General features: G+C 40.8%; 1 protein-coding gene across 3 annotated transcripts in view; it reads left to right on the top strand.

The window, feature by feature from the left end:
• Positions 1 to 27,179, top strand: part of LOC122551395 (disco-interacting protein 2 homolog A-like) — a 278,397-nt gene that overhangs the window by 218,954 nt on the left and 32,264 nt on the right. For all 3 annotated transcript variants that reach the window (XM_043693215.1, XM_043693216.1, XM_043693217.1), the window contains 8 exons: positions 1,206 to 1,286; positions 3,893 to 4,020; positions 10,635 to 10,749; positions 13,440 to 13,641; positions 15,417 to 15,526; positions 17,752 to 17,832; positions 19,204 to 19,327; positions 23,625 to 23,746. In XM_043693215.1, coding sequence (XP_043549150.1) covers positions 1,206 to 1,286; positions 3,893 to 4,020; positions 10,635 to 10,749; positions 13,440 to 13,641; positions 15,417 to 15,526; positions 17,752 to 17,832; positions 19,204 to 19,327; positions 23,625 to 23,746 — 963 coding nt within the window. The remainder of the gene's footprint in view (positions 1 to 1,205; positions 1,287 to 3,892; positions 4,021 to 10,634; positions 10,750 to 13,439; positions 13,642 to 15,416; positions 15,527 to 17,751; positions 17,833 to 19,203; positions 19,328 to 23,624; positions 23,747 to 27,179) is intronic.

The following is a 27,179-nucleotide window of genomic DNA, read 5'->3' as shown; positions in this document are numbered from 1 at the left end:
TATTGTTTTCAAAATTTTCTATCTCTCCTTACCTAGTATTTTTCCAAGAAAATAATTGTGTGCAGCCAGAGCCAAACAGTGAGCCAGAAGTGCTTGAGGAGAATATTACTTGATTGCAAGTGTGAAAAGCTTGTTTTCTAATCAAAAGCATGTGAGGACACATTTGTGTCACAGTTGAGCTTTTATGTAAAACATTGGCTCCTTAACCATGTTTAGTGCATTATTTCTGTTACTTTAAATTCTTTCATTAGTATTTCAATTTGGGTCATTCTTACATTTATCTAATGTTATGCTCCCTAAAGAAATCATAACTTTCAAAAATAAATGTGAACTTCCAGTAAGTGCCTGAAAGGATCACACAAGATTTCAAATCTTTCACTTAGCAAAGTAAAAACTAAGTTAATTTGAACAGAATTGCCAATGAAAATGACATGAGAGCCACACTTAATGTTCAAAAGACCAAGATTTTCCCTCCCCTGTTATTCCTTAAGTGGATATTTCATTCACGAGGAATTTGTCTAAAGCTGTTGCCAGGTTCTTTTACCTTTTCCAGCCAAATAACCATCCCAAAATTGACTTTCGTGGTAATGGGAGGATTAGCAATCCCTCCCAGTAACCTCATTCAGACAAATGAACCAATTTTGTTCAGTCTGAGCGTGAACTCTACACCCTCAACAATATATCTCTCTTTATCTCTGTTTTTGTCAAAAAACATCTCCATGCAATGTGAATCACACGAGCTTTGTATTTAGTTAGGCTAATTAGCTTTCCTCTGGACCCTCAATTTATTCCAATCTTGGAACTAAATAGGCAGTTTGTAGTACAATGGTTTATAAAACCCAACAGTCCAAACATATCTCTGAGACTTGAACACTGTTAATCTATTCACTGTCAGCATAGGTATTCAGATCATCATTAACAGATACAAATATCTTGTACCATCTTACTAGTTAAACAACATGGGCCCCCAATTTGAACTTTAACAGCGAAGTCGCTCAAGCTTCTTAGTGGGTAAAATTAGATGCAGGTTACATGATCCCTTTCAATCCTCCATCTCTCCCCAAATTCAAGTGTCCCAAACACAACAGTCTAACAAACTTCAAATTTGTAACATGTGTTTTTGTAAGTTGGGGGCCAAATGTCTGCAAATTATTTGCTGCCTTCTGAATAGTTTGGAATAACTCTTCCTGTTTCATGTTTTCCAGGCAGTTCCAGTGAATGCTGCAGGAGTCCCCATCAGTGAACATGTCTTCACCAGGACTAATTTACTGGGCTTTCTAGGATCTGTAAGAAATTATATTTGATTTATCGTAATTGGCTACAATAGAGTTTTCTTAATAGGTTTCACGCAATGTTTATTTCACTATGACCTTCAGGAGCAGAATCTAGTTGCTTTTCCAAATCTGGAATAAAAAAAACTGACCAGGAATTGCAAGTTGTTGGGTTGTCATTAACACTCCAGAGGTTCGCTCATAACTTTCAAGGAAGGAGACCTACTGCCTTTAGCTGATGTGATCTTTCTCTGGCTCAAAGTCCACAACAGTATGGTTGACTCTTAGCTATCCTCTGAAAGGACTGAGCAAAATTAGATCAATCCACTTTTTTTAAAAAAGAATGTCGATGAATAAAACAAGGTGGAGCACCCAGCATTGAACTGAACAACAGATTCTTTAACTAGAAAGTCACTCAGCTCAGTTTATCCTGTTTATACTTGGGGATATGTGCCAAAGATTTTCCACCGATTAATGAAGCAACAGACTGATCGATAGTTACACTCTCAATACCATCTTTCAGCCCACGTCCCAGACTCAGCAGGGCAAACTCAATAGACTCAGCACAGTGGAATTCAGGTGTAAACAAGTGACCCTGAGAGTTCTGAACTTTGACTTCAGATCTCAAAACATCACGGCATCAACACAAATGTACGCAAATAAACCACTTTCTGATTATCATCTACTGGGCTGAAGAGTTAGTACTTTTCCATCTTGTTACAGTACTAGAAAGAGAACTGACAACAGCACAATACAGTTGGATTCAGGACTTCACTGTTTTTAATTGCATGGACTTAGTTGCAACACCACTGACCGAGCTAGCTGACTCCTGAGAGACATAGCTGCCAAACTGTGCTTGCAAAGGTAGTGAAAAAAACAGTGCTAGGAAAAAAAAGCCTACTCTTCTCGCTCACTAATTGACCTGATGCAAATACATCTGTCCATGGCAGTATTTATGGGTGTGACCATGACACAGTCCCTATGAATTGAAATCCTGCTTTCACGCTGTGTCCAATATCATTTTATGTGACACCATGGGATAGATTCATAAGGGCCTGCTGTGGGGTGTCAGCAGTGGAATTCTGTTCCATCACATTGTGTAAACCCTTGGCCTTGCGTACCCACACTATACTATTTCAGTTCAGCCAGATGACCAGCTGGTCTTCAGTGAAGTGTTTCAAACAGCATGTCAGAAACAGCACCAGACATGCATAAAAATCAGTTGCCCACCTTGTGAAGTTGAAGCATTCATATTAAACTGTGTAAGTTAAATACAATACAGAACGAAGATTAATCCATATACAGTAAACAAAATCAAAGCTCTCTAATCCAATTGCATCCAGCCGTGAATATTGGTAGATAGTTGAGCAACTGACACAAAAAGCAGGCTATGTGAAATCCCCTTTCTCAGTGGTGGTCAAATCCAGCATATAAATGCAAAAAGATGAGGCTAAAACATTTTAAATCAGAAGATATGAGTGGATGATGCACTTCTGCATCTTCCTGAAGTCCCTCCTGTTAGAGTCCAGTTTTCAGTCATTTCATACAAACACAGGACTCAAGACAGGAGAAGGCATTTCAGTCTTTCCAACTTATTCCTCCATTTAATATGATCATGATTGTTCTTGTAGTGTGAACTCCACTTCCGAGTTTGCGCACACAACCACCACCATTTTATCAAACACAATTTTGAATTAATTCAATGGGGACTCTGCCTCCACTGTATTTTGGGAATAGAATTGCACAGACAAATCTCAATGTTTTGTCACATGCCATCTTAAAAGCAAGACCCCTTATTTTTAAAGTGTGTCCCCTAGTTCTAGTCTCTTCTACAAGGGGAAGCATTAACTCAGAATTCACCCAAGTCCTCTCATGTTTCAAAATGCCACCTCTCGTTCTTCTAAATTCCACTGGGGAAAGACTCAACTTATTCAGCCTTTCTTCATAAGATAACTTGCTCATCTCAGAACTGAGTTGGGTGAAATTTTCCTGAACTGTCTGGAGTACAGAGATCAGTTTGCGTCTACTTACTTAAAGGATAAATTTGCATTGGAAGTGTTTCAGAGAAGGTTGAGAAGCTTATTACAATCCAGGACAAGTGCGTCATCATGTTATACAGTGTCCTGCCTTAGAAATATATCACCGTTCCTTCAACCCCATGCCTTCAAGAAGATGGTATACCAACATCTTTTTGAGGGTATTTTGCGATGGGCAATAAATGCTGACCTTATCAGCAAGTACTATAACTTGTAAATGAATAACTTAAGAAAAGTAGTCACCTGCAGTGTGGAACTGTGCCATATGTGTAGCATGTTCCTTCGATGCAAGTACTTGAATGTTGTGTGATTATAGCAGGTCTGTGTTATCAAGGTCTTAGTCAGCTGACTATATTTGGAATTGTGTTATTAATTTGCATCTCATCTGCAAGTGCTTTTATTTCTCACACTCTTAAGGCAAAGACTTGAAAGCATTTTTGGGCAGGATAGATGTTTGCTTTGGAAAGCTTTGTTGTAATTGAGATAGTTATACCGTTATGTACTGACTTTCTAATGACAATTATTCTGACTGGCACTAACCTGATTGGGCTTAGTATTGTTTTGATCTTTTATTGTTTACTTCAGGGAAACCAAGTTTTTGTGGTAGGCAAGATGGATGGCCTGATGGTGGTGAGTGGGCGTAGACACAATGCAGATGATGTTGTGGCAACAGCATTAGCAGTGGAACCCATGAAGTTTGTGTACAGGGGAAGGTAAGCAAATTACCAAGCATGGATCTTATTAATCCTTAGTTCAAGTAGATTTAAGAATATTGCCCTTTTTGCAAATTCAGCAAAGGCATCCAAGCAGTTTTCCATTTAGCCAATCCTAAGAATTTTCATTTAATGTGTCACATTTCGAAGTTACAGAACCCAAGTAATGATTCAATTAGTATTATGAAATAGATGTCTGAGGATCATAAACTACGGACATGAGTTCTACAAAGTTGTATCAAGTTGTCCCTCTTTAATGAGGAAATACAGCAACCTTTAATATACAATCTTATTCTTGAATTACCCCTTTCATCGGTAACTTGTTTCTTTGCTTCTGTTTCACAGCTGAAGCATTTGGTATTTTAGTTTGCGCGTGCATTGCATTATTGTACCATGGTCCCTGACTTCAGTCTTAAAAATTGATTAAGGGACTCTGCAAGGTGGCGGCGATTCTGTAGAACTGCCATGGATGGCTCTGCCTAACAGCCAAGGCATGTTGGTGTTTTTTGCCATCCCTGGCCAATTTATGTGGTGGAATTATTAGTTTAAAACCTTACAAAACGCACATTTGTTAATATTTGGGAGTGGGAAGGATGCCAAAACGAAAAGGAGCGAGCAAACAGCAGCAGGGAGGACGCTCCCCTGCAGCTTTGGGCACGCCAGAGGCCGCAGCAACAGCCTCGCCTGAAGCCCTGAGGGATCTGTCATACTCGCAGGAATTGGCAGCAGCTATGACAAGACTTGCCTCAAAGGTTGGGGCTGCTATTGAGGAGATCCATGCCCAGGTCCAACCCATCGCATCCATACTGAAACTCCAGGGCCTCGGGGAGCAGATGGAGGAGGTGGAAGGTCAAACCAAGGCCTCTGAAACGGCGATTGAGTCATCATCCGGTCGGATGCAGGTTCTGGAGCAGAAGGTGCTGGCCTTAAGAGACCAGGTCGACTACCTCGAAAATCAAGGTCAGAGGACGAATTTTTGGATTGTTGGGCTCCCGGAGGGTAAAGAAGGTGGGCAGTCAGTCAGCTGCTTTGATAACTGGCTGCCACAGTTCATGGGCCTTCAAATTGAATCCAGCTGGCTGCAGATTGAAAGGGCCTATTGAACCCCACCCGGTTCTAGTGCGCTTCCACACATACAAGGACAGGCAAAAAGTGAGAGAAGCCTCCAAATTACTGGGAAAAGAACCACAGGCACTGCTGCACAAGGGGTCAAAAATCATGTTTTTCCAGGATTTTTCGGCAGCTGGAATTTGAAAGAGGAAGCCTCTCATTGAAATTAAAAAGAGGCTGAGGAATCTGGGCATCCAGAACTCCGAGGTTCAACCATGAGGACTCAGCTTTATCTGCTGAGTCAAAAGTATAAACTAAGAACTTTGTAGACACTTTAACGTAGACCAACTGGTCTGAAGAATGCAGTTATTGTTTGTCCTCTTTTCCTTCTTTCTCTGTTTTCCCTTTTTCCTCCATTTCTTTTTCTTTCCCTAATAATTTTTACAAATCTTGGAATATGTTGTTCCTATTATATTTTTATAATTGGATTTTATCATGGGAAATCTTGTGGGTGAGCATTTGTTGTCTGCTTTTTTTTTCCTTTTTCCCTTTTCGTCACAAGTAGGGGTGACATGGAGCCAGGAATGGGCAGAGTGCTTATCCTGACTTTTTTTTTGTTGCCTTAAGGATGATCTTGTTTTAGTTTTATTTTTGCCTAAGGCTGGGCACAGTCCGAGCTTGAAGGAGCTGTGAAGGAGGGGATGGGTAGGGTGAGTGCTCCCTATGAGCAGGGAGGAGAGTCTCCCATTAACTGTTTTAGAATTGGTTTTCTTTGTAGCTTTTTGGTAGCAATAGTTGTTTGTAGTTATGATAGAGTAGTTTTTGTATACACAATTCTGTGACTTTGAGTCATTATACATGTGTGCTCGGTGCATTGTAAACAGGGTTCTCCCTCCCAGGGGTTCAAGGGTCTCTGAAGGGGATATGGTTAAGTGTCTTATTGGTGCACCTGGAACATTAAGGGAAGTCATTCGTCTGTTAAAAGGAAAAAAAGTGCCTCCTAGCCTTAAGAAGGAAAGAATTGATATTGCTCTGTTGGAGGAAACTCATCTTGATGGGGAACACCGGAAACTACAACAGGGGGATTCTTTTCAGCCTTTACTACTAAAAGTAGGGGAGTGGCAGTACTTACCCAAAAAAATCTTACATTCACATTATTAGAGCAGGTGAAAAATGAGCAAGGGCAGCTTGTGATGCTTAAGGCCCTGATACATGGGGAGGAATATGGTATTTTAAATGTTTACTGTCCTCTAACGGATCCCCTCAAATTTTTGATTTGTGCTTTCTCTAAGTTGAGTGCCTTTGGAATACGGCACATTATTATAGCGGGGAGATTTTAATTGCCTTTTGGATCCGACAGTGGACAGGATGCTGAATGGGCCCCCAACTATTGCTTCGTGGGCCAAGCAGGTGACTGACTGACGGGTGGAGTTGGGGCTGGTGGACATTTGGAGATGTTTTCACCCTTCCGGCAGGGACTTCACCTTTTTTTCAAACTCATATAAATGTTGCATGAGGATTGTCATCTTTCTGGCTCCCTTGGCCCTTCTGGATTCGATTATGGGTTGTAAAATTGTTAATGTAGCATCTCTGATCACGCAGCAGTATATTTGGAGGTGAAGGACAAGAGAGAGGGGTGAGGTTTGTGTCACTGACGATTCCAGATTTGTGGAATACTTCTTGAAGGAGTTTCAGGAGTTCTTGACTGTCAACTCCAGGCCCGGCTCATAGTCCATCTATGCTATGGGAGACTTTTTAGGCCTTTGCTAGGGGATTAGCTATTCCCTATTTGGCTAGTCAGAAACGACAGAAGGAGGAACAGTACCATCTACTTGAGATGCGGTTGAAAGCCGCCGAGGCAACACATTTTGCGCTGCCTTCGGTGACTAAGCTGCAGCAGATCATGACCCTCCAGGCTGCCTCAAATTCAATACTGACACAAAATGCAAAGAAAGAACTTGCTTTTGCTAGACAAAGGCTGTTTGAGTATTGGGATAGGCCAGGGAAGTATTTAGTGTATCTGACTAGGAAAAAGCGTGCTCCCCAAATCATTACTGCAATCAGAGAAACACCAGGGTCCTTGTATATGATGCCAAAAGAATTAATGAGGTTTTTTAGAGTTTTTACTCTGAATTGTATCAGTTTGAAAGTTGTGAGAACAGGTGGGCTAAAATGGGAGCCTTTTTTAAGAAGCTGGACCTCCCATGGGTAACCTTGGAAAAGGCCTTTCTCCTTCATGCCCCCTTGACAGTTCAGGAAATACAGGATGCAGCTGGGCAACTTGAGTGGGAAAGTGCCTGGCCCTGATGGTCTCCCGGGTGAGTTTTTGAGGATTTTTTAGGGTTTCTGTAAGTGCCGATGTTGGAGATGTATAATCATTCCTAATATGCATGAATGCTTACCACCATCTTTGAGAGAAGCTAATATTTCCTTAATTCTTAAGAAGGGGAAGGTTCCTAAGGATTGTGCCTCATGCAGACCCCTCTCTCTCTTAGACAGAACCTTGAAATCTGAATTTAAGATCTTGGTGCTGAGATTGGAGAAGGTGTTGCCCCATATTGTCAAAGAGGGCCAAACAAGTTTTTAAGGGGCCATGGGCCTTATAATAATATTAGAAGGCTGCTGAATATGGTCCAAGTATGTCAGCATTGATCGATCCAAGGGTAGGTGATTTCCTTAGATGTAGTGAAAGCATTTGACTGGGTGGAATGGCCATATCTTTTTATCTTAGTGGTTTGGGTTGGGTGGGGTCTTGCTAAGTGGATGGAGGTTTTATGTTGCCACCCTCTGGCCGTGGTCATCACCAACGGGGTGAAATCTGTGAACTTTAGGATTAGTAGGGGTAGTCGTCAACGCTGACCCCTCTCACCGTTGTTGTTTATGTTGGTGATACAGTCGCTGGCAAAGGCTATTCGTCAGAACATGCACATAACCATTCTGGAAGTGGGATCGAGAGCACACAAGATTACAATGTATGCGGATGATGTCCTTCTGTTTTTATCAAATCTGAAGACCTCCGTACCCCATCTGACACAATATATTAATTCATTTGGGGCTGTTTCAGGATATAAGATCAACTCTGCAAAATTGGAGGCTATGCCTTTGGAGAACCTCAAGGAAGTGCCAGAGGTTGAAGGTAGCCATAGGTTCCCTTTTAAGTGGTCACAGGTGGGGTTCCCATACCTCGGCATTTTTATTACCCCCCCCCCCATGTTTGATATGTTATTTTGAACAAACTTCGCTCACTTGCTCGACAATATTAGGTGGGATCTCCAAAGGTGGGAGGCTCTTCCAATTTCATGGTTGGGCCAAATAGCCCTCATTAAGAAGAATGTCCTTCCTCATTTGCTTTATCTGATCCGTATGCTCCCTACCATGTTTTCCAGGTCAATGCTGCAGAAACTTGTGGGTTTTTAGTTCCTTTGTCTGGCATCATTAGCGGCCCCTCATCAAACTTACTAAATTGCAGTTGCCTCAAGGAGGGGGAGGAGTTGATTTCCCAGACATCAGGATGTATCAGTTGAGTTCCCTGCTGTCCTTTGTGTATGATTTGGGCAGGTAACAATCTGGGATCAACATGGCGGATATCAAGGCCTTCCAGGCAAAGTGTCCTCTTATTAAGCTGTTGTTCATGCATAAGATGAGGCCGGTTATGCACCATTGTTATTAGTACGGTCAAGGCATGGAGGGCGATGTGTTAGTGAGCGTTGCTTATCCAAGACTTCACCATTTACACCCATAGTCAGTATGCAGGAGTTCTGACCAGGGATAATGGACTCAGGGCCCAAACCATGGGCAGCGAGAAGAGTTTTCAGTTTGGGAGACTTGTTTGAGGGGGAGGTTATCATGTCTTTCAAGCAATTGAGCAGCAAATACAGGCTGCCCAACAGAGATCTTCTCTGTTTTCTTTCAGATTAGGGATTTCATCCAGAAGAAGACTTTGCTTCTTACTCAGCCCTATAAGCCTGATACAGAGAGTTTGTTGCTACGTTCCACAAGCGCCCTCTTGGTTAGTGCCCTCTATCACCTGCTGGATGGCAGGGCCTGGAGGATATTAACCGGTTATGAGGTCTGGGTGCAAGAGCTATGAGTGGAGATCTCTTCTGAAACGTGGAGGACATACGGGAGAACGTGTAAAAGATCTCAATCTGTAATAGGACATGTGCTATGCAGTTAAAAGTTCTGCAGGGGCTTATCTGGCACCAGACTGACTGGCAAAGTTTAAAAAAGGCCATCTCCAATGTGCCCCAAATGTAAAATAAGTGTAGTTATCCTTATCCGTTGCTTCTGGACATGCCACAGACTGCATGTTTATTGGAGCACTGTGGCGGGAGAGATAGGGAGGGTGTTGAGGACCGAAGTTAAAGTAGACCTGATATCTCTCCGAGGTCTACTGAATTTATCATCTTTTTAGACAGGCATGTTAAGAAACTATTTAATATTCTTAGTTACTGTGCACGGAAGAATATTCTGATGAATTGGGTGTCTGAGAACCTGCTGGGATGGCGGAAATTAATTATGGAGCACATTCCCTTGGAATTTCTTTTTACAAACATGCTGCACCACACAACAGACTTTTTAATAAGGCATGGCAGCCCTATTTGAGTTATTTGGATACAGATTTGTCTGCTATCTTAACCAGGGCGTTCGTTTAACCAGGACGATTAGGTTTGCTGGGCCTTAGAGTGGTGAGGGGACTCCTGAGTTAATACAGGTATATATAAAACGTTCCCGTTCTTTTGTTCGGGAGCTTTGCGCCGAGCATTGCTATTTTTTGTTTTTGTATATTCTTTTGTTTTCTTTTCTTTTGCTTTATTAGTCACTTAATTATTTATTGGTGTTGTTTTGCAGTGTTAGGTTTTGTTTTGTGTTATAGGGTAGATTAGTAGTTAGTAGACAGTAATTGTATTGTAATTTGCATTTTTCTTTATTGTACTGATATTTGTTATATTTTCAATAACTTTATTTTTGTCAAGTCAAAAACAACTTTCTAATATATTTACAAAACAAAAATTGATTAAGTTGAAGTGCATCATCAAATTTAAAAAATGTGTAAATTAAAAGTGATGTGCTTGCATAACTGTAGTCAGCACTTGTTTTCAGGAAAAGATGGCCAATAACCTGTGTTGAAACTTAAAAGCACTTTACCAGTATGCCATTTGAGACTGGGAAACATGCTGCCTGCATTTTTACACAGTTTTGTGAGAAGATGAAGTAATTGTCAGTGCTGATGTGATACTTTTTTTTAATATGGCATGATAACAAAACCAAAAATTAAAGGAGCAATTTCATCTATTCAAACATAAAAGTACGCACATAGTATGTTTCTATTAACGTCTTTCTTATGATTTAAAATTAATAAACAGCCTGTAGATGAATATTTGCATTTTTCAATTACTTTGAAGTTATTCTTGAATCATTAAAAATTGTATGTTCATATGCTAATATCCTCTGTCTCTATATTGTTTATTTCAAGTAGATGAGGGTCTAACGGCTTGATTATCATAATTTGCAAATACTATAGAAAAGGATTTTGTTTTGTCCCTTTTATACCCCTCATTTAGGATAGCAGTATTTTCAGTGAATGTACTTCATGACGAACGCATCGTATTGGTGGCAGAACAGCGACCAGATGCATCTGAGGAAGACAGTTTCCAGTGGATGAGTAGAGTCCTGCAGGTAGTTAAGCTGTATTATCTCTGGAGGTGGACTATTTTGATTTTATTGAAGATTATTTCTAGCAGGTGGCTGCTTGCAATAGGTTTTTAATCCTACAAAGAGCTTTAAAGTGCAACCATAATTCATGTAGTGCCTTTATTTCAAATTGCCACCATTACCTTTTGATGTATTTTATATCCTGCAATATACCTACTGTTAGGGACCAATACTCGACTCCCAGCAGTGTCTTCCTCCACTTGCTGTACCTTACATTCACTCAGATGGATTCTACATTTTCAATCCAAGATCATTTCTTTTACCATCACACTTCAGTACTTAGCACTGCTGCCTCACAGCGCCAGAGACCCGGGTTCAATTCCCGCCTCAGGCGACTGTCTGTGTGGAGTATGCACATTCTCCCCGTGTCTGCATGGGTTTCCTCCGGGTACTCCGGTTTCCTCCCACAGTCCAAAGATGTGCAGGTCAGGTGAATTGGCCTTGTTAAATTGCCCATCGTGTTAGGTGAAGGGTTAAATGTCGGGGTATGGATGGGTTGCGCTTCGGCGGGTCAGTGTGGACTTGTTGGGCCGAAGGGCCTGTTTCTACACTGCAAGTAATCTAATCTTAATTCATCTTGTGCAAATAAAGCTTTCCCATCCCTTTGCTTCCTGCATGCCCTTCTGAAAAGTCACATCCCCCTAAATACTTAGTTTTGAGTTTTGGTCACCTTAAAACCATGTTTCTATAATGGTGATATGATCAGAACTTTTAACTGCTGATTGTGCCATTAATTTCATTTTTTTTAGTTCCACATGCCAATTATTTACAATCTATATTGCCAATTTGGATATGTGGAAACCAAGTAATATAGTTAAGTGTGCTGATGACAGTCAAGTAGGTGGCAAAGTAAGTTGCAATGAGGAATAAGAAATTTACAAATGGACATGGACAGGTAAGGTGAATGGGCCAGAATTTAACAGATTAGGTTTAATGTCGCTAAGTGTCACCATTTTAGTCAGAGGAATTGAAAGGCAACTTATTATCTAAATGGTGGAAAATCTTCAGAGTGCTTTGGTGCAGAGGGATCTGGGAGAACTTGTGCATGAATCAAAACTCGTGTGCAAGTACAGCAGGTAATAAGCAAGGCAAATGGAATTTTGCCATTTATTGCTAAAGGAATAGAACACAGAAATAGAGAAGCGTTACCATAACTCTACATGGCATGGATAAGACTGCATCGGTCGTATTATGTCCAGTGTTGGTCCCCTCACTTGAGGGCTGTAGCTTTATTGGAGGCAGTTCAGAGGAGGTTCACTAGTTTGATTCCAAAATTGAAGCGTTTGTCTTATGAAGAGAGTGTGCAGCTTCGGCCCATAGCTTCAGGCGTTTCAAAGAATGAGAGGAGATTTAATTGAGGTACATAAATTGCTAAAGGAGATTGACAAATTGGATGTAGAAAGCATGTTTCATCGTGGGGCATTTTAGAATGAGGGGTCAGAAGTTTGGGATAAGGGGTAGCAGATTTTAAACACATGAGAAATTACTACTGTTAAAGGGTCGTGTGGAATTAACTACTGTCAGAGTACAGTGGATGCGAGGACACTGAGTAAATTTAAGGAGGAGATTGACAGATTTTTAATTAATCTTGGGTTGAAGGGTTATGGAAATTGAGTAAGAAAGTAAAGTAGAAGTCAAGATGAAATCAGCCATGATCGTATCAAATGGAGGAGTTGGCTTGAGGGGCTGAACTGCCTCCTCCTACTCTTATTTCATATCTTCTTATATACTATATGTATTTCAGTCAAGAGCCATTAATTTTGTCTTTTTTCTCTTGACCATATTTGCTGCTGATTCTCTTTGTTTGGACGCGTGTCTCTTCCTGGCTCACTATCTGAATCATTGCCTAAATACCTGCCCCACAATGCTGATATATTTTGCTTTCTCTTCCCCACTGCCACCTATTTAGTTTGAAACCTTCTCTAGAGCTGTATGTAGTCACCATGACACTGGCTCTGGCATAGTACAAAGAAAGCTCGTCTCACTTAAATGGCTCCCTTCTATCCCAGTACTGGTACCAGTTATGAAACCCATTTCCCCTGTACCAATCTTGAGGCACAGATTTAATTCCTTGACTTTATTTATGTACCAGTTTGCCTGTAGCTAAGGTGGTAATCTGAAATCATTAGCTGGAGGTTCTGCCTTTTAATTTAGCTCCCAACAGTTCAAATTCCTTCAGATGTTTTCTAGTCCTATCATTGTTGTTGGTACCAACGTTGAGTGGAAGGGCAAGGATCCAGTTGACATCTAGGTTCCACTTCAGCCCTGAGTGCACCTTAACCCTTGCACGAGGCAGCAACATAGATTTTGGGACTCTCATAGCAAAAGAGAACAGTATCTATCCCCTGAATTCAACTGCTAACATCCATTACTGCATTCTTGTTTCTCTTCACTGCTTCTCTCCCCCCTCCCCAAACAAATGCTTCTTTGTATCATGGTGCCGTAGTCATGGTTGCTCATCTTATCTGCTTTCCTATTCTCATTCACCTAATTCAACACTCGGACATTAGAACACTTTACAAATCTAGAATATGAAGGGCTAGTTTAACATTCCTTTGGAGTTAACGAAGAGTGAGTTTTGGCTACATCACAGGTTCTTGAAAGACAGACCCCTTAGATTAAGAGCATGATGATCACCTTCTGTTCTCTTCCAGGCTATTGACAGCATTCATCAGGTGGGAGTCTATTGCTTAGCCTTGGTTCCTGCTAACACACTTCCCAAGACTCCTTTAGGAGGCATTCACCTATCTGAGACCAAACAGCGCTTTCTGGAGGGCATGCTGCACCCATGTAATGTCTTAATGTGCCCCCATACCTGTGTCACTAACCTTCCCAAACCAAGACAGAAACAACCAGGTGCGTATCATCTACCACCATTTCTTAAGAATGAGTTTGGTGAGAATAAAGGCATTTTCGAATGCCTAATCATATGTTCAATAGCCTTTTTGTGTTTTTGTTTTATTCTAATGCTTTGGCTGTAGGCTAGGAGTTGTAAGTTGTTCACTGTCTAAGTGATATGTACTAGGTGACCATACTAACCCTAAAAATGCAATATAAATATGTTAAAAATCCTTAGCATATGATGAATTTCTGTTCTTCACTTATTTAAGAAACCTTTCTTCACTCTTTTCTTTGCATATATTTGTTAAAAAGAAAATTGCTTGTTGTAATTTTAGAGCATGAAGCAATGAAGCATGTAATCTCTTTACAGATTCAAAGCTTTAAAACTTATTTAAAATTATTAGTATTATGGGTGCCTTGAATGCTGATAGCCCACTGCACCTTGTTCTGTTGGCAACTGTTTAAATGTGAGCTAAGCCTGACTGTGTTAGGCTATACCAGGCAAGTTAATGCCTGCAGGAAGGCTTATCTCAGTTGGCTTTGCAGAATAACCATATTTCAAACCTTGTATAATTTTTCACTTCCTTGCCAGAAAGTTTCTAGGTTCCCAACAGTGCTAAGCTTGGGCAGCTCAGCACAGGTCATTGATCAAATTACTTGTATGTGGAACAACTTTATATAGCACTTAATTTAATTAGATGCTCAACCCTTGGGTGAGCAGCAGTTAATTTTTCTTGCCTTGGATGTTGTTCTTTTGGGAAGAAAGTGAGGTCTGCAGATGCTGGAGATCAGAGCTGAAAATGTGTTGCTGGAAAAGCACAGCAGGTCAGGCAGCATCCAGGGAACAGGAGAATCGACGTTTCGGGCATAAGCCCTTCTTCATTCCTGCAACACATTTTCAGCGCTGTTGTTCTTTTGGGTTTGGTAAAAACAGTGACTGCAGATGCTGGAAACCAGAGTCTAGATTTAAGTGGTGGTGGAAAAGCACAACAGTTCAGGCAGCATCCGAGGTGCAGTAAGATCGAAAGCCCTTCATCAGGAATACAGGCAGAGAGCCTGAAGGGTGGAGAGATAAGTGAGAGGGGGTGGGGAGAAAGTAGCATAGAGTACAATAGCTTAGCACTGTCCCCATGACTTGTCCTACCTGCCTATCATCTTTTCCACCTATCCACTCCACCTTCCTCCCTGACCTATCACCTTCATCCCCTCCCCCACCTATTGTACTCTATGCTACTTTCTCCCCACTCCCACCCTCCTCTCACTTATCTCTCCAACCTTCAGGCTGTCTGCCTGTATTCCTGATGAAGGACTTTTGCCCAAAACGTCAATTTTACTGCTCCTCGGATGCTGCCTGAACTGCTGTTCTTGTCCAGCACCACTCTAATCTAGACCTCTTTTGGGATTGCAATAGGCATTTACTTCACTCCCAATTTCATTGTGGAGTACCTGTGGAAACTTGTTATCTTTGAGTTAGATTTGTGTTGGGCAGGTAGCCATGGAGTGTGACAGATTTACAAACATTAACACTGCTTTTCATCTGTTTAAAAGGGGAGATGGAATAAGGAACATAAGTACCAGGACACAACAAAATCTACTCTTTCATCTTCCATATGTCAGTGATTTGAATTTTCATTCATTATTGTGTAATATATCTGGGAAGCACTTAGTTTAAAAAAAAATCAGTGAAAGAACATTTTGTTTTAATTCAGATTGCTAAATGCTGAATTATATAATGCTGTTCTTCCTCGTTTTCTTCCTGTTTTGTTTTTCTCCTTTATTATTGAATGCAGAGGTGGGTCCTGCTTCCATGATAGTTGGTAACCTTGTGGCAGGAAAGCGAATTGCACAGGCCTCTGGCAGAGATGTTACCCAGTTTGAGGACAATGATCAAGCTCGAAAGGTATAGCTTTCTACGACATGTATTAGTGATAATTTAGTAACATAATATATTGTACTGTGTTCATTTAAAGGATGTCGTCAGCTTTGTGCTGTGTGACCCAGAAGGTGATTTGGACTTGATTTTTTTAATTCTGCAGAGAATTGTAATACGCATCATCATACACAACATTTGTTCCAGGTTCTCAAAGTAAACTAAGAGCATAAAGGAAAAATGTTATTTTTCAGCACCAAGTTCAAATGAATCTTCTGAAGAACATTTTGAGTTGAGACACTTGGAGGGCTTAAGAACACTGCAGAGTTGGAAGTGGGTGAGGAGGGAGGCTTTGGAATTTGAAAATCACAATCAGAATTTCCAAGTCAAGGCATTGCTGAACCAGGAGTCCACATCAGTTAGCAAGCCAGAATATTGGGTGAACAGCACTTAGTGTGCAAGATTCAGTTCGATTTTACAGTCTACCGTTTGCTTGGAATCTTTGATCTTTATTCTTGTTGTAATCGTTTTATTCACAACTTTGAATGAGATGCCGGTCAACAGTTTGATATAATTTTGTAATACCAAAAAGAAAAACAATCCGTAACAAATGTTGTTTTCGTATATTTGTACTGATTTGCAGGAGTGATTTGCTCATTTTTGCCAGGTAATAGATTCATAGTAAAGTTGCTGTCAGCAAAAATATAGTCTGAAATTATGAAATCGTTATAAAGCTGAAAACATTTTCAGTCCTCATTTTCCTTCTCTTTCATGGTTGCAGACAAACTTCAGGTTTGAGAATGACAAACTGATCCTCCTAAAAGGATCTTTTCAAAATGAACTTTTTTTTTCCCTGCTATCTCCATTTTGTTTCACAGAAGCTGAGAAGATATGTATTAAAGAAGTTATTCCTTTCGAGGAGAATTGAGACACTTTTGTATGTGTAATTATGATGATCTAGACCTCACTGCCTGAAAGTATACTGGAAGCTGATTCAATAGTGGTTTTCAAATATGTTGTGAAACTTTAAAGGTTCAGAAAAGATTTACAAGGATGAGTTTGAGCAATAGGGAGAGGCTGAATAGGTTGGGGCTGTTTTCTGTGAATCGTGAGAGGCTGAGCGATTACTTCCAGGTTTATAAAATCATGAGGGGCATGGATAGGGTAAAGAGCTAAGGTTTTTATCCCGAGGATGGGGGAATCCAGAACGAGAGGGCACCGGTTTAGGGTGAGAGGGGAAAGATTTTTTACGCAAAGGGTGGTATGTTTGTGGAATGAGATGCCAGAGGAAGTGGTGGAGGGTGGTTCAATTACAGCATTTAAAAGGTATCTCGATGGGTATATGAACAGGAAGGGTTTAGAGAGATATGGGCCAAGTGCTAGCAAATGGGACGAGATTGGGTGGGGATATCTGGTCGGCATGGACGAATTGGATCAAAGGGCCTGTTTCTGTGCTGTACCTCTGATTCTGTTTACTTGAAGAGGAATATTTTGCCTAACAATGTGAAGAAAGAGCAGAGGAGTGTGACAAATTGAATATCACTGAGTAGCACAGGCACAATCATCCAAGTGACCTCCATCTAAGCTGCATGACTCTGTGAATCCACAAGTTGCAGACCATTAGGTATTTCCAGAGTAAGGATTTTCATGTTACAGGTGGCTTGCAGAAAAAAACTTTACTGCACATGCAAGGTTTAATACTTTGACTCCCTTTCTTTAAATAAACATGAAGGCACATTCCCAAAAACTAGTTCAAGTCTTTTGATATTTGATTTGTTCTACCCTATTGAGAAGAAAGCGAAATGCTCATGGTGTTGCTTTCCTCTGTTCAGTTGTAAGTATATAGAAATTGTTTGTGCAGCTGACGCTGTTACATGTTTGACATGTCTTTGGCTAACTTGTACTGAGAAGCAAAAATTCCTATAACAGCTGTTTAGAGCTACCTCTGAAATAGCATTCTGAATACTTCTATGTCATTGGTGCTAATCAAGCAGAAGTTACTTTCCTTGACACTCCTGTGCACTGCTTCTTCCCTGCCCCACCATCACCAAATGAAAGCCACTTGCTGAATTTTTCCACCAATAAATTGAATGTGGTTTATTTGTAGGCATTTATTTCTACTTTTTCCACCTTGTAAGTTGATGCGTTATTAAATATGATCAAGTACAATCTATAATATATTTTAATATCTTGGAACAAGTCACTTAATATCTTTATAATTTTTGGCTGCTTCATGAGATTTCTTTCTTTCCCAGTTTCTGTTCTTGGCTGATGTTCTGCACTGGCGTGCTCAAACCACACCAGATCACCCTCTTTTCCTCCTCTTAAATGCCAAGGTATGTCACAAGCAAAGTGAGCTAATTCTTCAGAGGTGAAGAATTCAAATCAAAATGTAATGACTGAGATGTTCTGTTATTTGAGTTAATGGTGTGTGGCAATTTCATTTTGAGTTGTTTTGGCATATGGATGTATTGGCTGAAAATCTAACAGATTCAAATGGATTTAGTTATCAGTGGAGAATAATTAGTAGGAAACAGTAAAACACATGCAATGGATTCCTTCATTTTATATGTATTTTATATCCCTGAGTGTATTTTATCAGTGTCTCTATATCTTTCTGTTTGCTGTTATTAATATTATAAAAAAATGTAGCCTGGAGATATTGCCTTATTGCCACTCTCTTCCATCTTCGTTTAAGTGTGACAGACAAATGTCTGACTTTAAAGTCGCTGAAAGAAGTAATCTTAATTAACCTCGCAATTTGTCTATTTTCTAATGTTAGCTTTTGTTGGCTCCAAGGTTGAAACAGTTTCCTTTAATATAATGAGTCCGATGTTATCAAATATAACATCATTGATTTGGTGTGAAGAACATCAGGGAGCCTTTCCAAGATATATCACACAACACTCCAATACCATACACTAAATACTCCAAAATCAGACACTGCACACGGTGACACAGTGACTCAGTGGTTAGCACTGCTGCCTCACAGTGCCAGAGATCCAGGTTCGATTCCCGCCTCGGGCAATTGTCTGTGTGGAGTATGTATGTTCTCCCTATATCTGCATGGGATTCTTTTGGGGGCTCCAGTTGCATCCCACAGTCCAAAGTTGTGCGGGTAAGGTGTATTGTGTTAGATGCATTAGTCAGGGATAAATATAGGGTAGGGGAATGGGTGTGTATGGGTTTCTCTTCGGAGGGTCAGTGTGGACTCGTTGGGCCAAAGGGCCTGTTTCCATACTGTAGGGAATCTAATCTAAAATCTAAACTTTGGGTGCAAAACAACTTTTAATACAGCAGGCTGTTTGAAAGCAAACTTTTTTTATTCAATGAAACAAACTAACTGGATAGATAACAAGTAAACATTAACAACAGGTTATATTCACTCAACATGTAAATTCTAGCTTCACAGAATTATAGTAGCAACATAATACACTATGCTTTATGTCATAAATCACTTTTGCCCTTTTAAGTACGATTCTATTGAGTGATGCTGTAGAAAATGCTTTAAAGTGTGCATGTCATTAGTTTGATTTTGCATATTGTGAAGCAATTATGTAGGTGAAGAAACAAAAAAGGCTTGTGTAGAATTCTGTATTGTATATTAATGAGTATGGAGTGCACTAATCACTCAAGCCCTCAAAGGAGAAGACATTGAGCAGAAATTGTGACTTGTCATGAAGTATTAATATCTTTTAACCCATCAGGGCACGGTTGTGAACACAGCAACATGTATACAATTGCACAAGAAAGCAGAGAGAGTGGCTGCAGCCTTGTTAGAAAAAGGACGCCTCAACACAGGGGACCATGTGGCCTTGGTTTACCCACCAGGTAAACAGGAAATTGTGCTACTTGTGTGACATCATCATTATGATTAAATAGGCCTGTTCGTCTTAGATGCGTTGCTGTTGAGTCAGGTAACTCCAGCAGCAAAACATTTTATACATTTACCCAAGTGGTGCGTTTGGGAATTTCTCACTATTTGGCGCAGGAAGGGTTTCATGGCATTTCACATTTGGATGTTAAGTTAAATTTGCCTCGCTGTGCTGAGGGAGGATATTCCTGGAAATACATCCAGGGAAGTTATTTGGGTGGAACTGAGAAATAAGAAAGGGGTGATTACCTTATTGGGATTGTATTATAGACCCCCTAATAGTTAGAGGGAAATTGAGAAACAAACTTGTAAGGAGATCTCTGCTATCTGTAAGAATAATAGGGTGGTTGTGGTAGGGGAGTTTAACTTTCCAAGCATAGACTGGGACTGCCATAGTGTTAAAGGTTGAGATGGAGAGGAATTTCAGTGTGTACAAGACAATTTTCTGATTCAGAATGTGAAAGTACCTACGATAGAAGGTGCAAAACTTGACTTACTCTTGGTAAATAAGGCAGGGCAGGTGACTGGGGTGTCAGTGGGGGAGCACTTTGGGGCCAGCGACCATAATTCTATTTGTTTTAAAATAGTGATGGAAAAGGATATACCAGATCTAAAAGTTGAAGTTCTAAATTGGAGAAAGGCCAATTTTGACAGTATTAGGCAAGAACTTTCAAAAGCTGATTGGGGGCAGATGTTCGCAGGTAAAGGGGCAGCTGGAAAATGGGAAGCCTTCAAGAAATGAGATAACAAGATTTCAGAGAAAGTATATTCCTGTTAGGGTGAAAGGAAAGGCTGGTAGTTATAGGGAATGCTGGATGACTAAAAAAAATTGAGAGTTTGGTTCAGAAAAAGAAGGAAGCATATGTAAGGTATCGACAGGATAGATCGAGTGAATCCTTAGAAGAGTATAAAGGAAGTAAGAGTATACTTAAGAGGGAAATCAGGAAGGCATAAAGGGGACATGAAATAGCTTTGGCAAATAGAATTAAGGAGAATCCAAGGGTTTTGACAAAAATATTAAGGACAAAAGGGTAAGTAGGGAGAAAATAAGCTCCACAAAGATCAGCAAGGCAGCCTTTGTGTGGAGCCGCAGAAAATGGAGGAGATACTAAACAAGTATTTTGCATCAGTATTTACTGTGGAAAAGGATATGGAAGATATAGAAAGTAGCGAAATAGATGGTGACACCTTGCAAAATGTCCATATTATAGAGCAGGAAGGGCTGAATGTCTTGAGACGCATAAAAGGTGAATAAATCCCCAGGACCTGATCAGGTGTAACCTAGAACTCTGTGGGAAGCTAGAGAAGTGATTGCTGGGCCTCTTGCTGAGATATCTGTGTCATCGATAGCCACAGGTGAGGTGCCAGAAGACTGGAAGTTGGCTAACGTGGTGTCACTCTTTAAGAAGGGTAGTAAGGACAAGCCAGGGAACTATAGGCCGGTGACCCTGATGTCGGTGGTGGGCAAGTTGTTGGAGGGAATCCTGAGGGACAGGATGTACATGTATTTGGAAAGGTAAGGACTGATTCTGGATAGTCAGCATGGCTTTGCGCGTGGGAAATCATGTCTCGCAAACTTGATTGAGTTTTTTTGAAGAAGTAACAAAGAAAATTGATGAGGGCATAGCAGTAGATGTGATCTATATGGACTTCAATAAGGTGTTCGATAAGGTTCCCCATGGGAGACTGATTAGATCTCATGGAATAAAGGGAGAACTAGCCATTTCGATGCAGAACTGGCTCAAAGGTAGAAGACAGAGGGTGGTGGTGGAAGGTTGTTTTTCAGATTGGAGGCCTGTGACCAGTGGAGTGCCACAAGGATTGGTGCTGGGTCCTCTACTTTTTGTCATTTACATAAATTATTTGGATGTGAGCAGAAGAGTATAGTTATTAAGTTTGCAGATGACACCAAAATTGGAGGTGTAGTGGACAGCGAAGAAGGTTACCTCAGATTACAATGGGATCTTGATCAGATGGGCCAATGGGCTGATAAGTGGCAGATGGAGTTTAATTCAGATAAATGTGAGGTGCTGCATTTTGGGAAAGCAAATCTTAGCAGGACTTATACACTTAATGGTAAGGTCCTAGGGAGTATTGCTGAACAAAGAGACCTTGGAGTGCAGGTTCATAACTCTTTGAAAGTGGAGTCGCAGGGAGATGGGATAGTGAAGAAGGCGTTTGGTATGCTTTCTTTTATTGGTCAGAGTATTGAGTACAGGAGTTGGGAGGTCCTGTTGCAGTTATACAGGACATTGGTTAGGCCACTGTTGGAGTATTGTGTGCAATTCTGGTCTCCTTCCTATTGAAAAGATGTTGTGAAACTTGAAAGGGTTCAGAAAAGATTTACAAGGATGTTGCCAGGGTTAGAGGATTTGAGCTATAGGGAGAGGCTGAACAGACTGGGGCTGTTTTCCTGAGTGTCGGAGGCTGAGAGGTGACCTTTTAGAGGTTCACAAAATTATGAGGGGCATGGATAGGATAAATAGACAGTCTTTTCCCTGGGGTGAGGTAAGTCCAGATCTAGAGGGCGTAGATTTAGGGTGGGAATGGAAAGATATAAAAGAGACCTAAGGGGCAACTTTTTCATGCAGAGAGTGGTAAGTGTATGGAATGAGTTGCCAGTGGAAGTGATGGAGGCTGGTACAATGCAACATTTAAAAGGCATTTGAATGGGTATATGAATAGGAAGGGTTTGGAGGAATATGGGCCGGGTGCTGGCAGGTGGGACTAGATTGGGTTGGGATATCTGGTCGGCATGGACAGGTTGGACCGAAGGGTCTGATTCTGTGCTGTACATCTCTCTGTCTCTTTGACTAAATCATGAGCCATCCCTCAAATACACAAATTGGGGATTGCAGAATAAAATTCACCACGTAAAGGATTAATCCAAGAAAACTGGCTCAAGAAATGGTGCTTTAATACATCATGTCAACTTAAGACATTGGAGATTTTAAAGATATGTTGCTAGCACCTTTGTTATGAGCTCTGGGAATGAACATTAGTGCCAAGACTTAGCAGAGCAGCACCAGCTTGACAAGGCACTCTCAAAAACAGAATTGGGCACAGTCAAAGGCAAAGCTTTTGGCTCTAAATATTATGTAAGTTAAGCAAGTTCATACAGAAAATAAGATCACCCCACTTCCATTTTGGGCCACTAATTTCAGAGAAGGTACTTATTAAAGTATATTTAGATTTTTAGGCAGCAGTGTCTATGTATCAGAAAAAGAAAGCAGATGACCAGTCATTTGAATCCATCTTGATCACAAAGGGCTGCCTAAAAAGGCTTAAATATTTTCACAATCACTGAAAGTTGTTTCTGTTGCTCATACATTCAATGTAAAATCATTTTTACTTACGTTGGTCTTGTCTCACTATTCATTAGCATTCAATAGTCAGCATCAAAACGTTTGGTGCTGAAAAAGCACAGCCAGTCCGGCAGCATCCGAGGAGCAGGAGAGTTGATGTGTTGAGCATAACCTCTACATCAGGAATGTCGAGGTGGCCCAAGGGATCTCAGAGTTAAATGGGAGGGATGTGGGGCTTGGGGGAAGGTAGGTAGGAATCCAGAAGGTGGATGAAAGTGGGGGTGATGGTGATAGATTGGAGTCGAGGGTGGGGCGGAAAGGTGGGATGGTAACGGTGATATCCAGCATCTGCAGTCCTCACTTTCTCCTTGTTCAATAGTCAGCTTCAAGAAGATGAAAACAAGATTTCCATGTCCTTTCATTAGCATATAGTGTTTCATTTTATCCAAACACCAGGTCTTCTACATCATCGCTACATGGGCAAGTAAAACTAAATTATTGATTATGGTGCATGTATGATCTGGTTGAAGGATCTACCAGGTACCCTGCACATGAGAGAATTTTCTGTCCAGAAATAATCTAATTTGCCAGAAGCACATCCAACAGTTCGCAGACTTCATTTGAGCATCTTTGCGATTGTACAAATGCTCTGAGCAGTGGTTTACTTTTTTTTAATCTGTAATTGGTGTTTAACTGTTTTAACCTCAAGTAAAAATGCACAAATTATTTTGAAAGTCTTGCATTTTTACTAAACCTGTAAAAATTTTGTTTTTTATCAATAATTGTAGTTTCTGAATTTACCCAAGTTCATGCAGATGTCATAGATGGATGCCATTGAATCAACTTTGGTATTTAATTTTCTAATCATTTGTGAACAGGAGGCAATTCCTGTGGAATTTGTTTTTGTGAACTGTAATACAACAGTGTTTCATTCTGTTTCTTTCTTCAGGTATCGACCTCATAATGACTTTCTATGGGTGCCTTTATGCAGGATGTGTGCCTGTCACTGTGCGACCTCCACACCCACAGAACCTTGCTACCACTTTACCTACTGTCAAAATGATTGTAGAGGTAGGATAGTGATCAATTCTGAGCACTGTTTTGAGAAATATAGCTTTTACGTTTAAATATTAATGTCTTTAACTTAATATCCTTAACTGTTTGAAATGTTTTATTCTTTGATGGGATGTGGGCATTTCTGGTAAGGCTAGTATTGTTTCCCATCCTTAATTGTTTTGGTTGAGTTGGTTGCTTGGCATGTTAAGAGTCAACCACATTGCCTTGGGTTTTGAGCCACATGTGGGCCAGACCAGGTAAGGGTGGCAGGTATGTTCCCTTAAACAACATCAGTAAAGAAGATGGGTCTTTGCAACTATCGGCAATAGTTTCATGGTCATCATTGCTGACACTTACTTTCAATTCCAAATTCAACTGAATCCTGCAGAGGTGGGATTTGAATCATGTTCCTAGAGCATTAACCTGGGTCTCTTGATTACTAGCCCAGTGAAATTACCTTGCATTACTATGTCCACCTCAAAAATTGATGTCCCTAACTGTAGAGCATAACCATCAGAATGATCTTTCAGAAAACAAGAGGTCAGGCTTAATGGCTATATTTTTGTGCTTTTTCTGCCTCTGTCTCCTTAGCTAGGGGGTGACATGTTTCCAATCCTCTGAGGTTCTCCCTGACTCCAGTTATTCCTGAAGGATCTCCACGAATGCCTCTACAATCTCCTCAGCTATCTCCTTCAGAACTCAGGAGTATAGTCTGAGTGATCTATCTATCTTCAGACCTTTCAACTTCACCAGCACTTTCTCCTCCAAGTTGGCCACCACACTCACCTCTGCCAGCTCAGGCTGTGTCTCACTCTGGATGTGATCCCTCTTTCCTGATAGATCAGTCAGCTTTTGCACTGGTAAAAATTAAAGACTGGTACTCTCGTGCAGTTGGATCTCCTGATAGCCATGTGCTTTGTCAATGGAAGGCAAAGATTGAGACACATCTACCACTTGTCAGATTTATGTACATATGGAGGAAATCTGGTTGAATTATGTGAAGGTTGCTGCTGTTTTGTTATTCTTTTAGTAGTAGCTTGTTTATGTTACCGTTCATCCAAATATTGGTGCAGACTGTTCAAATGAAAATACTTGTTTAAAAGTGACTCTTATACATGATTAAAATTGTCATGATATTACTGAAATAAACCAGTATCTGTGTTCTAGCAACCAAATTTATTTCATACAGATCTGTACTTAATAAAACTTTATTTTTCTTGCTTTTACTCAAACACTATTTTCTACCCCTCTTATAAATGGGGAAACTTTCTCAAGCCAGCATGAGACAAAAGCAGGCATCATTGTACCAAATAATTGCGTAAATGCCATGTGTTAGCCAAGACCTGGTTGGCTATATTCTTGCGTACTAATCACAAGTATCTGTATCCAAACATAACAATCAAGGACTGGCACTCTAATGCAGTACTGAGAAAGCATTGCACAAATTAAAGGCGCTGTCTTTCAGCAGAGATGTTAAACTGCAGGCCTATTTGCCTTCGGAGTGGGTGCAAAAGATTTGGTGGCAATGTCTTGAACAAGAGTAGGGCAGTTAACCCTCTTATCCTGATTGACAGTTATCTCACCAACCAAAGCTATATTATCTTGTCCTTGTCATTTCTGGCAGTTTGTCTTAGTGCTTATGAGTTGCTGTGTATCCTTCGTAACTAGGGCATTATTTAGATTAAAGCCATCTCTAATAAGGGGAAAAGATCACGTGAGAGGAGATATTTAATCGAAGAGGAACACTAGAGCATAAAACACCTTTGTAATTTGGGTAATGATAACCAGAATGTGACAGGAAGGGTCCAAGCATACAAACTTGATAATACAGCAGTTAAGGCCAGAGATTGCAAAATTGTTTGACAAAAAATAAATGTGCGATTATTTGTTACACATTCAGCTTGTAGAAATAAATATGTATGAACCTGTTAATAAAGGCATAACTAGGACCTAAATATTGACGATTATTTGACGTTTTACAAAGACGTTGTGCGAACAAAATGTGGTGGAATAGCTTATAAAGTTTTAAAAATTAGCAAGCTAACAGAAACTCAGTTTGAAAGAGAAAGGTATATCAAATTAGTTTTGATGGTAGTAAGTTACAGGAAAGATAAAACATCATTGTTTTGGGACTAGTATACACTCTAGGAATGAGTATAGACAAAGAAATGAGATATGTAAGGAAGATACCTCAATGATCATGAGTGATTTAATCCACATGTTGATCAGGAACACACAATTGGTAAAGATAGCCTTGAAAATAAGCTCTCAATCGATTGATGGAACTGGTCCTCACCCTCAACAACTTCTCCTTTCAATCCTCCCACTTCGTACAAACCAGAGAGGTAGCTATCTGTACCCGCATGGGTCCCAGCTCTGCCTGCCTCTTTGTAGGATACATTGAACAGTTCCTCTTCCATACCCACACTTCCACCATCCCCATCTTTTCATCCATTGCATTGTTGTCCTTATTGGCACTGCCTCATGCTTCCCTGAGTAGCTTTAACAGTTCATGCACTATACCAACACCTTCCACCCTGACCTCAAATTCATCTCTGACACCTCCCTCTCCTTCCTGGACACCTCCATCTCTGGTAACTGATTCAACACTAACATCTATTTCAAACCCACTGACTCCCACGCCATCTTGACTACACCTCTTCCCAACCAACCCTTGTAAAAACATGTTCGCTTACTTCCAATTCCTCTGCCTCCACTATATCTGCTTCCAGGATGAGTGATCCCATTGCAGGACATCTGAGGACCACAATTTCACCTCCCCTATGATCAACAATGCCCTCAAATACATTTCATCCATTTCCTGGTCCTCACATTCCACCCCACTAATCTGCAAATCCAGCGTATCATCCTCTGTCATTTTTGCCACCTCCAGTAAGCCTCATTCCCTCCCGAACTCCCTTGTTTGGTCCACACTCCCCACCAACCCCTCTTCCTCCGCACCTGACACCTTCCCCTCTCGCTCTAAGAGGTGCAAAACCTGCACCCACATCTTCCCCCACACTTCCTTTCAAGGCCCCAAAAGATCATTCCAAATATGGCAGAGATTTTCTTGCATATCCTCTAACCTCATTTACTGCATCCATTGCTCTCTGTGGTCTCTACATTGGAGAGACCAAATACAAACTCAGGCTGGTTCAGGGACCATCTCTCGTCCGTACGCACCAATCAACCCACCTTCCGGTGGCCATCCATTTCAACTCCAGCTCCCACTCCCCTGATGACATGTCCATTCTGGGCCGCCTCCACTGCCTAAACAAGACCACCTGCGAACTGGAGGAAGAATACCTCGTCTTCTCCTTTGGGAGCATACAAGCACGTGGCCTCCACATTGAATTCTCCAGTTTCCAAATCTTCCCACCCCACCCCAGCCCAGATCCAGTCCTCCAACTCGGTACCACCCTCTTGACCTGACCTACATGTCCATCTT

This window comes from Chiloscyllium plagiosum, chromosome 7, assembly GCF_004010195.1.
Source record: "Chiloscyllium plagiosum isolate BGI_BamShark_2017 chromosome 7, ASM401019v2, whole genome shotgun sequence".
In the NCBI taxonomy this organism is placed as follows: domain Eukaryota; kingdom Metazoa; phylum Chordata; class Chondrichthyes; order Orectolobiformes; family Hemiscylliidae; genus Chiloscyllium; species Chiloscyllium plagiosum.
This window is presented reverse-complemented; position numbering and strand designations above follow the sequence as displayed.